The sequence below is a fragment of the Schistocerca gregaria genome, chromosome 2 (assembly GCF_023897955.1).
Source record: "Schistocerca gregaria isolate iqSchGreg1 chromosome 2, iqSchGreg1.2, whole genome shotgun sequence".
NCBI lineage: Eukaryota > Metazoa > Arthropoda > Insecta > Orthoptera > Acrididae > Schistocerca > Schistocerca gregaria.
Genome location: NC_064921.1, coordinates 1,021,092,871 through 1,021,108,776, shown reverse-complemented (window position 1 = coordinate 1,021,108,776; position 15,906 = coordinate 1,021,092,871). Strand labels below are relative to the sequence as shown.

Here is a 15,906-nt window from a genome sequence, read left to right as displayed (position 1 = left end):
TTCCCAGAATGTTCTTTAAACCCTTGACATGACGCATTGCCGTCCATAAAAATTCCTTCGTTGTTTGGAAACATGATCCATGAATTGCTGCAAATGGTCTCCAAGTAGCCGAACATAACCACTTCCAGTCAATGGTCTGTTCAGTTGGACCAGAGGACCCAGTCCATTCCACAGGTCGCAACGCAATGGAGCCACCACCAGCTTGCACAGTGCCCTGTTGACAACATGGGTCCATGGCTTCGTGGGGTATGCACCACACTTGAATCCTATCATCATCTCTTACCAACGGAAATAGAGATTCATCTGGCCACGCCACGGTTTTCCACTCGTGTAGGGTCCAACCAATATGGTACGAGCCCAAGAGAGGTGCTGCAGGTGATGTCTTGCTGTTAGCAAAGGAACTCGTCTCATAGGTCTGCTGACATAGCCCATTAACGTCAGCATTTGCCGCACTGTCCTAAAAGGCACCTTTGTCCTACGTTCCACATTGATTTCAGTGGTTACTTCATGTCTGTTAGCACTGGAAGTCCGCCTGGTTAGCTGGATGGTAACGTGCTCGCCTCCCATGCAAGCGGGCCCGGGTTCTATTCCCGGCTGGGTTGGAGGTTTTCTCCGCTCATGAACTGGGTCTCCCATGCAAGCGGGCCCAGGTTCTATTCCCGGCTGGGTTTTGAGGTTTTCTCCGCTCGTGGACTGGGTCTCCCATGCAAGCGGGCCCTGGTTCTATTCCCGGCTGGGTTGGAGCTTTTCTCCGCTCATGGACTGGGTCTCCCATGCAAGCGGGCCCGGGTTCTATTCCCGGCTGGGTTGGAGATTTTCTCCGTTCAGGAACTGGGTGTTGTGTTGTCTACATCATCATTCCATCCTCAGCACTGACGCGCAAGTCGCCCAATGCGGCGTCGAATGAAGTAAGGCTGGGACTTGGCCGCCGAACTTCCCCGAATAGGGGCCTCCCGGCCAATGATGCCACACGCTCATTTCATTTCATTTCAGCACTGACAACTCGTTGCTCTCGGTCATTAAGTAGGGCCGCCGGTCCCTGCGTTGTCTGTGGTGAGAGGCAGTGCTATTCTCGACAGGATATGGACACTGTAGAAGTCGAAATATTGAAATCACTAACTATTTCTGAAATGGGATGTCTCATTAATCTAAGTCCAATTAGCATTCAGCGTTCAATGTTTCTTAATTTCCGTCGTGCAACCACAATCAGGTCGGAACGTTTTCACATAAATCACCTGAGTGGAAATAACAGCTCCGCCAATGCATTGCCCGTTTATCCTTGTGTGCATGATACTATTGTCGTCTGTATGTGTATATCGCTGGCTCGATTTTGGTCACCCCATTGAACACAATGTAGCAGATACGAGTGGAGAATCATCGTAGCGATGGCACAGGCCGCCAATGGGGAAATACATCGCCATAACCGGCTTTGATACACTACTGGCCATGAAAATTGCTTCACCACGAGGATGAAGTACTACAGACGCGAAATTTAACCGACAGGAATAAGATGCTGTGATATACATATGATTAGCTTTTCAGAGCATTCACACAAGGTTGGCGCCGGTGGCGACACCTACAATGTGGTGACACGGGGAAAGTTTCCAGCCGATTTCTCATACACAAACAGCAGTTGACCGGCGTTGCCTGGTGAAACGTTGTTGTGATGCCTCGTGTAAGGGGGAGAAATGCGTACCATCAGGTTTCCGACTTTGATAAAGGTCGAATTGTAGCCTATCGCCATTGCAGTTTATCGTATCGCGACATTGGTGCTCGCGTTGGTCGAGATCCAATTACTGTTAGCAGAATATGGAATCGGTGGGTTCAGGAGTGTAATAAGGAACGCCGTGCTGGATCCCAACAGACTTGTATCACTATCAGTCGAGATGACAGGCATCTTATCCGCATGGCTGTAACGGGTCGTGCAGCCAGGTATCGATTCCTGAGTCAACAGATGGGGACGTTTGCAAGACAACAACCATCTGCACGAACAGTTCGACAACGTTTGCAGCAGCATGGACTATCAGCTTGGAGACCATGGCTGCGGTTACCCTTGATGCTGCATCACAGGCAGGAGCGCCTGCGATGGTGTACTCAACGACGAACATGGGAGCACGAATGGCAAAACGTCATTTTTTCGGATGAATCCAGGTTCTGTTTACAGCATCATGATGGTCGCATTCGTGTTTGGTGACATCCGGGTAACGCAAATTGGAAGCGTGTATTCGTCATCGCCATACTGGCGTATCACCCGGCGTGATGATTTGGGGTGCCATTGGTTACACGTCTCAGTCACCTCTTGTTCGCATTGACGTCACTTTGAACAGTGGACGTTACATTTCAGATGTGTTACGACCTGTGGCTCTAACCTTCATTCGATCCCTGCAAAACCCTACATTTTAGTAGGATAATGCACGACCGTATGCTGCAGGTCCTTTACAGGCCTTTCTGGATACAGCACATTCTCCTGATCTCTCACCAATTGAGAACGTCTGGTCAATGGTGGCCGAACAACTGGCTCGTCACAATACGCCAGTCGTTTCTCTTGATGAACTGTGGTATCGCGTTGAAGCTGCATGGGCAGCTGTACCTGTACACGCCATCCAAGCTCTGTTTGACTCAATGCCCAGGCGTATCAAGGCCATTATTGCCACCAGAGGTGGTTGTTCTGGGTACTGACTTCTCAGGATCTATGCACCCAAATTTCGTGAAAATATAATCACATGTCAGTTCTAGTATAATATGTTTGTCCAATGAATACCCGTTTATCATCAGCATTTCTTCTTGGGGTAGCAATTTTAATGGCGAGTAGTGTATAATGCATAGTATTCCGGCCCAGCGACGGGACACGAATATAGCTGATCAGCTGTTCACGTTCTGCTGTCATCAGCGTTTATGCAAAGTGGTATGAGGACGGGGAGACACGAGCAGGCGACAAGACATCAGTACCTCATTACAGAACAGGATCGGTACTGCAGTAGAAGCGGCGATTTGTGGCAATTATGGAGACAGAGTACAATATTGATGTAGGAAAAAACTTTCGCCCACGCCATTCAGCACACAGTGATGAATGTGAACCTCCGCAGCAGACCACCCCTCGGTGTTCCCACGTTGACTCAACGAGATGATCAGTTACGACTGACGTGGAGACGGGAACTTCTACATTGGGTGGTGGATCAATGGGAACGTGTCGCTTGGTAGCATGAACCATATTTCCTTGTTATACGATGTCAATGGTCGTGCTCGGTCTCGCCGTCGTTCAAAAGAGTGATCGCTGGAAACATGCACCACGTCATGGACAAAGACTGTTGGCAACAGTATTTTGTTATGTCGGACATTCACCTGGGCTTACATGGGACCAGTGGCAGTAACTGAAGGCACTTTGGCAGCAGTGGACTACGTTTACGTTATAGGAGGCCACCTGCATCCGTTCATGCTTCATGCCCTCCCCGAGAGCGAGGGCATCTCCCAGCGGTATATCTATCCTTGTTACAATGTCGGAATCGTGCTACAGTCGTTTGAGGAGCGTAGGAGTGAACTTATGTTGATGCCTTGGCCACCAAATTCGCCTAATCTCAACACGATGGAACACACCTAGGTCACTGCCGGTCGGTTAGTTCTGTACCCATAAAACGCTGGTCCCTAGTTGACAGCAACTGTTTGGCCCAGCATAGGCTACTGAGCGCGTAGCCGTATTATATTGGCTCGGCGGTGTTTGTCTATAATGAAAAAAGTTATGTAGGTATAAGGGGCTATCAAAAAGTTTTTGTTCAAAGGTCGTACAGTTCAGAATCGGTATTTTAGTCAGAAAAAATCACCATTAGTGTTGAGACACTTCATCCCACCCACTCAACATGATAGACATAATCGTTTGGTAAAACACGCTGTTCTCCCAGGTGAGGAATTCAGTTAGTGCCTGTTGCACATCCTCGTCCGACAGGAGTCGTCAGCCCTTCAACGCTTTTTTAAGGGATAACCACAGGGGGAGAGACGAGGAGTAAAGGACTGTAGGGCAGGTCCTGGAGTGTCACCCACTTTGGTGGGCGTAACTTCTGCATTACGACATCTACGTTATGAGGAAGCGCGTTACCGTGAAGCGACAGCACCACCTGGCGTACCATTCCATAACAGTGGTTCTCGACTGACATGCTACCCCATACACACTCTCCATTCTCCGATATGTTTACCAGTGTTTGTCCTTCAGCAGCCAAGAAAAGAATAACAGCACATTGGTCTTCGTTTGATGCATTTGGTGATGAGATCGCTGCAGTACCCCTCCGTAGCGCAGCGGCAGCGTAACAGCCTTCCACGCCATGGGGTCCGGGTTCGATTACTGGAAGAGGACTAGGTATTTTGTCCATCGTCGTCATTTTCATCATCATTGACTCGTAAGTAGCCGAAGTGAAGCCAACTAAAGAGACTTACAATACGGCGGCCGAATCCCGAAGCGGATATCCTGGCCAATAAATGCCATACGATCATTTCATTTCAGTTCACGTTTCCGTATTTGGCGCTCGCACGCCGCAAAGTCACGAATGACCCACTAGTGCCTCGCTTAGATGTCGGTGTCCATATACCCTCATCGTAGTCGCGCTACATTCCATACAGGGTGTTCGGAAGTTCCCATTACAAATTTCGAGAGCTTGTAGAGGGGAGTTAATACATAGTATTTTGAACAGGAGCCTATGTTCGGGAACGTACCGTTCCGTTCTTCGACGGTTTCAATTCAGATCTTTAACCCATCCACTTCTGCTTGAGGAACTGAATTAGGCGTGACGCAGTACAATTATTAGCTAACAATTCGAAAGGAAAGACAACGAAACATCCATTTATTACTTAAGCACATTTGTTTGTATCATTACTGAAACATTACATGTTTACATTATTCTAAAAGATAAAAGAACCCAACATATTGTATGTACAGAACAGTACCGATACATTACAACAGCGGCTCGACGTATCGAGAACAGTGTTGTTACAGACACTGTACCTACGAGGCATGTTCTGGTACACACTCTCCATCGCACCTGGTGCCTCCTCAATTTCTAGTGCAGCGGCCAGAACTAAAAAAAAAAAAATGGCTCTGAGAACTATGGGACTTAACAGCTTAGGTCATCAGTCCCCTAGAACATAGAACAACTTAAATATAGCTAACCTAAGGACATCACACAACACCCAGCCATCACGACGCAGAGAAAATCCCTGACCCCGCCGCGAATCGAACCCGGGAACCCGGGCGTGGGAAGCGAGAACGCTGCCGCACGTCCACGAGATGTGCGGCCAGAACTCGTGCCAGCAAATCTTCCTCTGTCTCTAGAGGAGTCTCGCAGCAAGGTAGACGTTAAGGGAGATCACCTGAAAGACTGACCTAGTACACGTTATCCTGTCTACCCTACTGCATACTGGGACAAGCAGCTTTGAGCTTTTTTTCTTTCTCTCGGCAGCCGTGGAGGCCTTACACAACTTGAGTTGAAATCGTAGTAGAACGGAAACAGTGCTGATTCCCCTCTACAAGCTTAGAAGTTTGTAACGGGAATTTCCGATGCCCCTGTATACGCTGCAGCAACGCCCTCAAACTGAACCTCTTTATAAAATGAATCTTGTATGTATGCAGCAATAAACTACAATGGAGTGTCTGGCATTCCAGCTCTTCGTTACTTACATGCTCAAAACTTTTGTCATATTACCAGCAAAGGATTCATACACTCCTGGAAATTGAAATAAGAACACCGTGAATTCATTGTCCCAGGAAGGGGAAACTTTATTAACACATTCCTGGAGTCAGATACATCACATGATCACACTGACAGAACCACAGGCACATAGACACAGGCAACAGAGCATGCACAATGTCGGCACTAGTACAGTGTATATCCACCTTTCGCAGCAATGCAGGCTGCTATTCTCCCATGGAGACGGTCGTAGAGATGCTGGATGTAGTCCTGTGGAACGGCTTGCCATGCTTGCCATGCCATTTCCGCCTCAGTTGGACCAGCGTACGTGCTGGACGTGCAGACCGCGTGAGACGACGCTTCATCCAGTCCCAAACATGCTCAATGGAGGACAGATCCGGGTAGTTGACTTCCACCTTCTAGAGCACGTTGGGTGGCACGGGATACATGCGGACGTGCATTGTCCTGTTGGAACAGCAAGTTCCCTTGTCGGTCTAGGAATGGTAGAACGATGGGTTCCATGACAGTTTGGATGTACCGTGCACTATTCAGTGTCCCCTCGACGATCACCAGAGGTGTACGGCCAGTGTAGGAGATCGCTCCCCACACCATGATGCCGGGTGTTGGCCCTGTGTGCCTCGGTCGTATGCAGTCCTGATTGTGGCGCTCACCTGCACGGCGCCAAACACGCATACGACCATCATTGGCACCAAGGCAGAAGCGACTCTCATCGCTGAAGACGACACGTCTCCATTCGTCCCTCCATTCACGCCTGTCGCGACACCACTGGAGGCGGGCTGCACGATGTTGGGGCGTGAGCGGAAGACGGCCTAACGGTGTGCGGGACCGTAGCCCAGCTTCATGGAGACGGTTGCGAATGGTCCTCGCCGATACCCCAGGAGCAACAGTGTCCCTAATTTGCTGGGAAGTGGTGGTGCGGTCCCCTACGGCACTGCGTAGGATCCTACGGTCTTGGCGTGCATCCGTGCGTCGCTGCGGTCCGGTCCCAGGTCGACGGGCACGTGCACCTTCCGCCGACCACTGGCGACAACATCGATGTACTGTGGAGACCTCACGCCCCACGTGTTGAGCAATTCGGCGGTACGTCCACCTGGCCTCCCGCATGCCCACTATACGCCCTCGCTCAAAGTCCGTCAACTGCACATACGGTTCACGTCCACGCTGTCGCGGCATGCTACCAGTGTTAAAGACTGCGATGGAGCTCCGTATTCCACGGAAAACTGGCTGACACTGACGGCGGCGGTGCACAAATGCTGCGCAGCTAGCGCCATTCGACGGCCAACACCGCGGTTCCTGGTGTGTCCGCTGTGCCGTGCGTGTGATCATTGCTTGTACAGCCCTCTCGCAGTGTCGGAAGCAAGTATGGTGGGTCTGACACACCGGTGTCAATGTGTTCTTTTTTTCCATTTCCAGGAGTGTATATATATTCATATTCATATATACACTCCTGGAAATTGAAATAAGAACACCGTGAATTCATTGTCCCAGGAAGGGGAAACTTTATTGACACATTCCTGGGGTCAGATACATCACATGATCACACTGACAGAACCACAGGCACATAGACACAGGCAACACAGCATGCACAATGTCGGCACTAGTACAGTGTATATCCACCTTTCGCAGCAATGCAGGCTGCTATTCTCCCATGGAGACGATCGTAGAGATGCTGGATGTAGTCCTGTGGAACGGCTTGCCATGCCATTTCCACCTGGCGCCTCAGTTGGACCAGCGTTCGTGCTGGACGTGCAGACTGCGTGAGACGACGCTTCATCCAGTCCCAAACATGCTCAATGGGGGACAGATCCGGAGATCTTGCTGGCCAGTGTAGTTGACTTACACCTTCTAGAGCACGTTGGGTGGCACGGGATACATGCGGACGTGCATTGTCCTGTTGGAGCAGCAAGTTCCCTTGCCGGTCTAGGAATGGTAGAACGATGGGTTCGATGACGGTTTGGATGTACCGTGCACTATTCAGTGTCCCCTCGACGATCACCAGAGGTGTACGGACAGTGTAGGAGATCGCTGCCGGGTGTTGGCCCTGTGAGCCTCGGTCGTATGCAGTCCTGATTGTGGCGCTCACCTGCACGGCGCCAAACACGCATACGACCATCATTGGCACCAAGGCAGAAGCGACTCTCATCGCTGAAGACGACACGTCTCCATTCGTCCCTCCATTCACGCCTGTCGCGACACCACCGGAGCCGGGCTGCACGATGTTGGGGCGTGAGCGGAAGACGGCCTAACGGTGTGCGGGACCGTAGCCCAGCTTCATGGAGACGGTTGCGAATGGTCCTCGCCGATACCCCAGGAGCATCATTGTCCCTAATTTGCTGGGAAGTGGCGGTGCGGTCCCCTACGGCACTGCGTAGGATCCTACGGTCTTGGCGTGCATCCGTGCGTCGCTGCGGTCCGGTCCCAGGTTGACGGGCACGTGCACCTTCCGCCGACCACTGGCGACAACATCGATGTACTGTGGAGACCTCACGCCCCACGTGTTGAGCAATTCGGCGGTACGTCCATCCGGCCTCCCGCATTCCCACTATACGCCCTCGCTCAAAGTCCGTCAACTGCACATACGGTTCACGTCCACGCTGTCGCGGCATGCTACCAGTGTTAAAGACTGCGATGGAGCTCCGTATGCCACGGCAAACTGGCTGACACTGACGGCGGTGCAGAAATGCTGCGCAGCTAGCACCATTCGACGGCCAACACCGCGGTTCCTGGTGTGTCCGCTGTGCCGTGCGTGTGATCATTGCTTGTACAGCCCTCTCGCAGTGTCCGGAGCAAGTATGGTGGTTCTGACACAACGGTGTCAATGTGTTCTTTTTTCCATTTCCAGGAATGTATATATTCATATTCATATTCATATTCATGGCAATTGAATCTCAATGTAGACAAGTGTAATGTGCTGCGAATACATAGAAAGATAGATCCCTTATCATTTAGCTACAAAATAGCAGATCAGCAACTGGAAGCAGTTAATTCCATAAATTATCTGGGAGTACGCATTAGGAGTGCTTTAAAATGGTATGATCATATAAAGTTGATCGTCGGTAAAGCAGATGCCAGACTGAGATTCATTGGAAGAATCCTAAGGAAATGCAATCCGAAAACAAAGGAATTAGGTTACAGTACGCTTGTTCGCCCACTGCTTGAATACTGCTCAGCAGTGTGGGATCCGCACCAGATATGGCTGATAGAAGAGATAGAGAAGATCCAGCGGAGTGCAGTGCGCTTCGTTACAGGATCATTTAGTAATCGCGAAAGCGTTACGGAGATGATAGATAAACTCCAGTGGAAGACTCTGCAGGAGAGACGCTCAGTAGCTCGGTACAGGCTTTTGTTAAAGTTTCGAGAACATACCTTCACCGAAGAGTCAAGCAGTATATTGCTCCCTCCTACGTATATCTCGCGAAGAGACCATGAGGATAAAATCAGAGGGATTACACCCCACACAGAAGCATACCGAGAATCCTTCTTACCACGAACAATACGAGACTGGAATAGAAGGGAGAACCGATAGAGGTACTCAGGGTGTCCTCCGGCACACACCGTCAGGTGGCTTGCGGAGTATGGATGTAGATGTAGATATAGGAATTTAGCTTACATATTTGAAGTAATACCGTAGCGTAAGCTATAGTACACCACAAAACGTGCGAGTCTTTCAAAAATTGTGCATTTTCATGTTCACAGGCGACGGAAGAGAACAGACATCGCAGGCGACTACGACTGCTCGATGCACTTCACTGGCCTAGCCGTCAGTGGAATCACGCTGTTTCTCCGTGATATGATAGAAACGAGATAACCAGAGACCATATTGTAACTTCACTTTAAAGAACTCAATAAAACTTTGTTGAAAGAATGCAAAATATTTGTGATCATTGTGTAAAATCATCACACATTCTCAGCAGACAAAATGCTAGACATCTAGTGTATCGAAGCCACTAGCTAACAAGCACTTGCAGATGGCACGCAATGCCAGGAGCAAGTGACAAAACTTTTGGGAGTATGAACTCGTACTCAGAAAGTCCAAGGGGGTGTGTACTGTGCAATATCTGTCTTGTAACATCTGGCGCACGACCATTGTCACACAGTGGCTAAACGGGGGGATTGGCTACGAGACAAAAGTCCTCCGTTAGGTATCGCAAATATTTCGTAGTAGATTGATAGACACAAACAAGTAAAAAATAAAAAAATCGGTTTAAACCCGAAGAAATTATCCGTATGAAACGAAAATCGGTAGATGTGATGTACATGTACTGACAAGCAAATCAGAAAAACTGGATGGTTTATTCGAGAGGAAGGACTTTACAAACTGAGCCAGTCAATAACATGTTGCTTACGCAAGGAGTTATTCGGCTAGACATTAACTGATAGAGTTGTTGGTGTCCTCCTGAGGCACAGCGTGCCAACTTCTGTCCAATTGGTCCGTTAGATCGTCAGAAGGTAGAGATGGGTGCAGGGCCCTGCTGGTAATGCTCCAAACGTTCTCAGTTGGGGAGAGACTGAGCGACTTTGCAGTTTGGCAAGCAGCAGGAAATCTCACCTCATGCAGGCGGGCTTTCTCTTCTGAAATATAAGCCCAGGATGGTCTGCCACGAAGGACAACAGAGTTCGCTACAGATGCCTGCTCAAAAACCATCCTGCAGCCCAGGTAATCGAAGCCAATATACGACACCACAACTGATGGGGAAAAAATGCGTCACGGATTTAATTACACTTCGAAATTGTCGTGAAAAATCCAGCACTTGTAACGAATGGGTCATAATACATCACATGTAGTGGCTGGGCGTTGTGGCCGATCGGTTCTAGGCGCTTCAGTCCGGGCGTAGTTCTAAGTTCTAGGGGACTGATGACCTCGGATGTTAAGTCCGATAGTCCTCAGAGTCCTTTGAACCATCACGTTTACTAGAGAAAATCGTCGTCCTAAAAGACTGCTAAGGGGGCAGTAGTTGAACGTGCATTCTGATCGATAGGCATCCACAAACTACCGAAAATCGAGGCCCTCTTGATTCCTCCCTCCATGCACCTATGGGGAGGGACACAGGTTTCTTGAAAGAGCCAGCTGTTCCGCCTACAACCTTGCAACATGGGCAGGCCGTTGTCCGCACTCAGCTTTCCACTTTCTGGCTGCCGCCTTAAGGCGATGGTCCTAGACAAACCAAAAGGGAAATTTAGTAGCATAACCCCGCCCATCTGGAGAATGCTCCGGATGGCTATTTGAAAAGTCAGCTGCTTGCGAAAGAGGAAACCCCTTTCCGTCTAAATCGAGCGCTGCCTCAGAGCCGTCATAAATGACTGCTACCCCGACCAAAGGAGAGCCGCATCTGTTAGGGTGCTCGCCCACCGTTCTGCGCTGCCAGCATAAACGCAACTCCTATAATAAAGCAACTATTAAAAAAGGAAAACACATTCGTAACAATAATAAACGCCCGCTTTCCACGAAAATAGGCAAAGCCCATTTTCTTTTAGTTTTATGAGCAGAATCAGTATAGCTTTTACAATCGTCCGTACTCGAATGTCCTTATTTTGTGACGTCCAGTGGAGTGTGCCGCCACTGATCAGCAGAGACATGCCAACCCTGCGTACAATCAGTAAAAAAAAATACTTTATTTTCATGCGAGAACTACTGATCACTGCAGAATGTCATCAGAGTAAAGAAAAAGCGAGAATTTAAATTCCAAAGAAAAAATAATAATAATGTTTATTAAACAATTACTTCCAGCTTGTTGAATATATTACACGATCTGAGAGCGTCTCTTGCGTTCAATATCTGTAAATAAACTGTCATGCACGTGAAATAACATTAGAGAATACAGTCTTTCATGCCTCTGACTTACATGTTACAAGAAACACAATCATTTTATATTCGACAACAACAGGCCGTAATTCAAGAGAACGTAGCTGCTTTGTATACTATGACAGGTCTCCGTTTACCAATGTGATGCTATATCATACGAGCGTTTACGAAACAAATCGTGGGAGCCTGTCTTGGCATGTGTAGATGGAAGATGGAAGATGGAAGACTGAAATTTCATTACAAGATATCACTGCAACGAAAAAAAAAAAAAAGAAATGCTTGTCAAGAATCATTCTATGGTGCCCACCCTAGCCATCTTCCACCCACCAGGCGGCACACAACATTGAAATCAATTTGACAGGCTAACTAATTAAATCGATCATGAGAGTCACTTTGCATGGCGAGTAATTTTCTTTTCAGCTGTTGGATTACACTCGCCAAGTAGGACAACTGGGAATCCATGGAAGGCTCACGATGTTCTTTTCTAGGAACACTACGGAGAAAGGACATCCAAAGTTGACCACAGAGGGATTCCACAGCCCACACACACATTTTGCGTAAGGACCGCACTTTAAAAACACGATCATTACGCCTACGTTACGATCACCCTGCATAAAAAGCGATCCTGAGTCTACAGGTACACACGGGTCGCGCTGGTAGTGTTACGCTTTCTGGCAGAAATGCTGTCCCAAATGCTGTCCGCAATTTGGAGTCAAATCTATCAATTCAACAACATATTTGCGCTGGTTCTTTTAGAGACATCTTTTAACTATTACAGTCACTGGTGAATCATATTTTTGCCACTCTCGTGTCTCGAAACGAGTCACCTTCTTTTTTTCGAATCTATCTGCTAAGGACCCCATACGCGAAGAACTCTGGTGCTGTTGTTTAGACAGTCCCTCTGCTTCTTGTAACTGAACTTCTCCTAAGTCTCTCCTCCTCCCCCCCTCCTTGCAGCTTGGTCCACGTGATCGTTTCAATTTAAGTCTTACCTGTACGGAAGTCGGAGAGCACTATATCTAACACCTTATGCAACCTGTGGGGAAACAGGACGAGCTGAGTTACCGCGACAGGAGCGCGTTTTGACCATTTGGTGGAAATGGGAACATGTTGTCATAGCTCCGCTAATCATTCACAGTATGTAAGATCAGCGCCAAACGAATCTTTCCCCTGCAACATTAGGTAGCAAGAGAGATAGTACAAGCAGTTACGGTGGTGTTTCTTGTTGGGAAAATTAGGAAGACTACATATCATACATGGCATGGAGGAAGGATGAAGATTTTGCTACTGCATTGCGACACATCTCCATACTACATACAGGTAGTCCAAAGGAGACCTGTGTCTCTCAGGGTGCATTCATGTCTATCACCCAAACATATGTGACGATCCTATTAAATATACATATATTGGGTAATTGGAGCAGGTGGTTCATGATCGAAGTCACCTCCACAGAGTGGTGTAAAGTTTCATCACCCGTACTGTAGGATGACCATATCCAACAGATTATCAATCACACAAGAGGGTTCCTGTATTGTTGCTTCATAAGCAGTTTAATACATTGTTTTTTTTCGGTTGTAACACACCCAATCACTGTACACCACCATACACTCTGTTTTTTCTACCACGACTTAGAGCTCCATGTCAGCTAAACTGACATTAACATGCTTCGATTCTCTGGCTCTCATAGGAAATTGCACATCGCGTGGCATAAACTATACAGCTACCACAACACAGTCTGGTAGAAATAAAACATACATGCGATGTTTCTTATTGACAAAAATGTGGAAGACATCGCAACATATGGAAACCGGAGGAGTTTGCAGTATTGTAGAGCGCTTCCAACAGCTATTCGAAGGTACAGTTAACCTCATCTTACCGTCGAAAGGGTAGTGGGCGTCTCAGTGCTCCATTTCTGTAAGCATTGTTCCTCCATTTTGCAGTCATGTACATGATTACTGTTCTGGTGTTGACCATCGCCAGAAGGTGCTGTTCACAACACGAGTGAGGTAGCACAAATAAAAGGAGGTATTAGTGAAAAATAAAATAAAAAATCTCAGCACATGGAAGTAGGAAGAGTCTGTAGCAAAGAGGAACGCTTCCAAGCTACTGTATTAAGGTGATGACCTCTACATTTAATCCCATGTTCCACAACGACAAGTATCAGATATCCAGTGTTACGTCAAGATACCCTCCGCCTCAACGGAGTGGTGTCAGTCAATCATTACGCGGTAATCAACAGCGTAGTCAGTGGACGGTCAGCATGGGAAAGACACCCTTGATACGGAGCGATGTATTGTAATACACACCACACTTGATATCAGTTTTACCCAAAAGTTGGAGAGAGCAGTATTTACCACATTCTGCAACCTGTGTAGAAACAGAGTGAGCCGAGGTAATGCTATAGGAGCGTGTTTTGACCACCCGGTAGAAGTGGGAACATGTTGTGTTGCAGCTCCGCCACCTCGTCTGGTGTGTGAGGTAAGCACCAAATGAAGGCTAGTCCTGCAGCTCGTCTGTAAAGACAGTACGAATAGTTGTAGTGGTGTTTCTTATCGGGAAAATTATGCAGACTCAACACTGAAGCAGATCCACGTCCCTCAGAATCCATTCACGTCCATCACCCAAACATTCTATCATGGTTTTCTGTTCCATCCAACAGAGAAAATTTACGAACTATAAAAGCTCTGTTAATTTCCTCTGATAGATTTTTACCGCATCTCTCTCTCTTTCGAAATATCGAAACCGAATACTGTCTACGTGCTGGCATCGAGCATAGGTGGCGATCCTGTTAAATATACGAGTGTTTATCCATTGGAGCAGGTGGCCAGTGACCGACGTCCCTTGCAAAGTCCGGTGTAAAGTTTCATCGCCTGTACTGTACGAGAACCTTGTCCCACATGTTACCAGTCGCAGGAGAGGGTATCTGTTACATTGCTTGATACACCACTTTTTCTGCTGTAACATGCTTTGTCCACGGCCATAACTTTTTCCCCCGCAACGACCTTGACGTCTGTGTCAGATTCTAAACTGACATTAACACGTTTGGCCATTGACTTCCCCGGTGCCGCAGTGGTTAGACACTGGACTCGCATTCGGGAGGACGACGGTTCAATTCCGCGTCCGGCCCTCCTGATTTAGGTTTTCCGTGATTTCCCTAAATCACTCCAGGCAAATGCCGGGATGGTTCCTCTGAAAGGGCACGGCCGACTTCCTTCCCCATCCTTCCCTGATCCGATGAGACCGATGACCACGCTGTCTGATCTCCTTCCCCAAAACAACCAACCAACCATTGACTTCCCCAGGAAACTAGACATTGCACAGTATAAATCGCATTATGAGATAATCAACAGTGCACCAGCGGACTGTTGGGATGGAAAAGACACAGTCGATGTACTGTAGTAATAAGCATCATACACTCCTGGAAATTGAAATAAGAACACCGTGAATTCATTGTCCCAGGAAGGGGAAACTTTATTGACACATTCCTGGGGTCAGATACATCACATGATCACACTGACAGAACCACAGCCACATAAACACAGGCAACAGAGCATGCACAATGTCGGCGCTAGTACAGTGTATATCCACCTTTCGCAGCAATGCAGGCTGCTATTCTTCCATGGAGACGATCGTAGAGATGCTGGATGTAGTCCTGTGGAACGGCTTGCCATGCCATTTCCACCTGGCGCCTCAGTTGGACCAGCGTTCGTGCTGGACGTGCAGACCGCGTGAGACGACACTTCATCCAGTCCCAAACATGCTCAATGGGGGACAGATCCGGAGATCTTGCTGGCCAGGGTAGTTGACTTACACCTTCTAGAGCACGTTGGGTGGCACGGGATACATGCGGACGTGTATTGTCCTGTTGGAACAGCAAGTTCCCTTGCCGGTCTAGGAATGGTAGAACGATGGGTTTGATGACGGTTTGTATGTACCGTGCACTATTCAGTGTCCCCTCGACGATCACCAGAGGTGTACGGCCAGTGTAGGAGATCGCTCCCCACACCATGATGCCGGGTGTTGGCCCTGTGTGCCTCGGTCGTATGCAGTCCTGATTGTGGCGCTCACCTGCACGGCGCCAAACACGCATACGACCATCATTGGCACCAAGGCAGAAGCGACTCTCATCGCTGAAGACGACACGTCTCCATTCGTCCCTCCATTCACGCCTGTCGCGACACCACTGGAGGCGGGCTGCACGATGTTGGGGCGTGAGCGGAAGACGGCCTAACGGTGTGGGGGGTTCCGTAGCCCAGCTTCATGGAGATGGTTGCGAATGGTCCTCGCCTATACCCCAGTAGCAACAGTGTCCCTAATTTGCTGGGAAGTGGCGGTGCGGTCCCCTACGGCACTGCGTCGGATCCTACGGTCTTGGCGTGTATCCGTGCGTCGCTGCGGTCCGGTCCCAGG

General features: G+C 48.6%; 1 protein-coding gene across 1 annotated transcript in view; it reads left to right on the top strand.

Moving 5' to 3' along the window:
- LOC126335518 (UPF0764 protein C16orf89 homolog) overlaps positions 1-9,558 on the top strand; it is a 65,087-nt gene extending 55,529 nt beyond the window's left edge. The window contains exon 6 of the mRNA XM_049998876.1: positions 9,390-9,558. Within this exon, the coding sequence (XP_049854833.1) occupies positions 9,390-9,501 (112 nt within the window). The 3' untranslated portion in view covers positions 9,502-9,558. The remainder of the gene's footprint in view (positions 1-9,389) is intronic.
- The last annotated feature ends 6,348 nt before the right edge of the window (positions 9,559-15,906 follow it).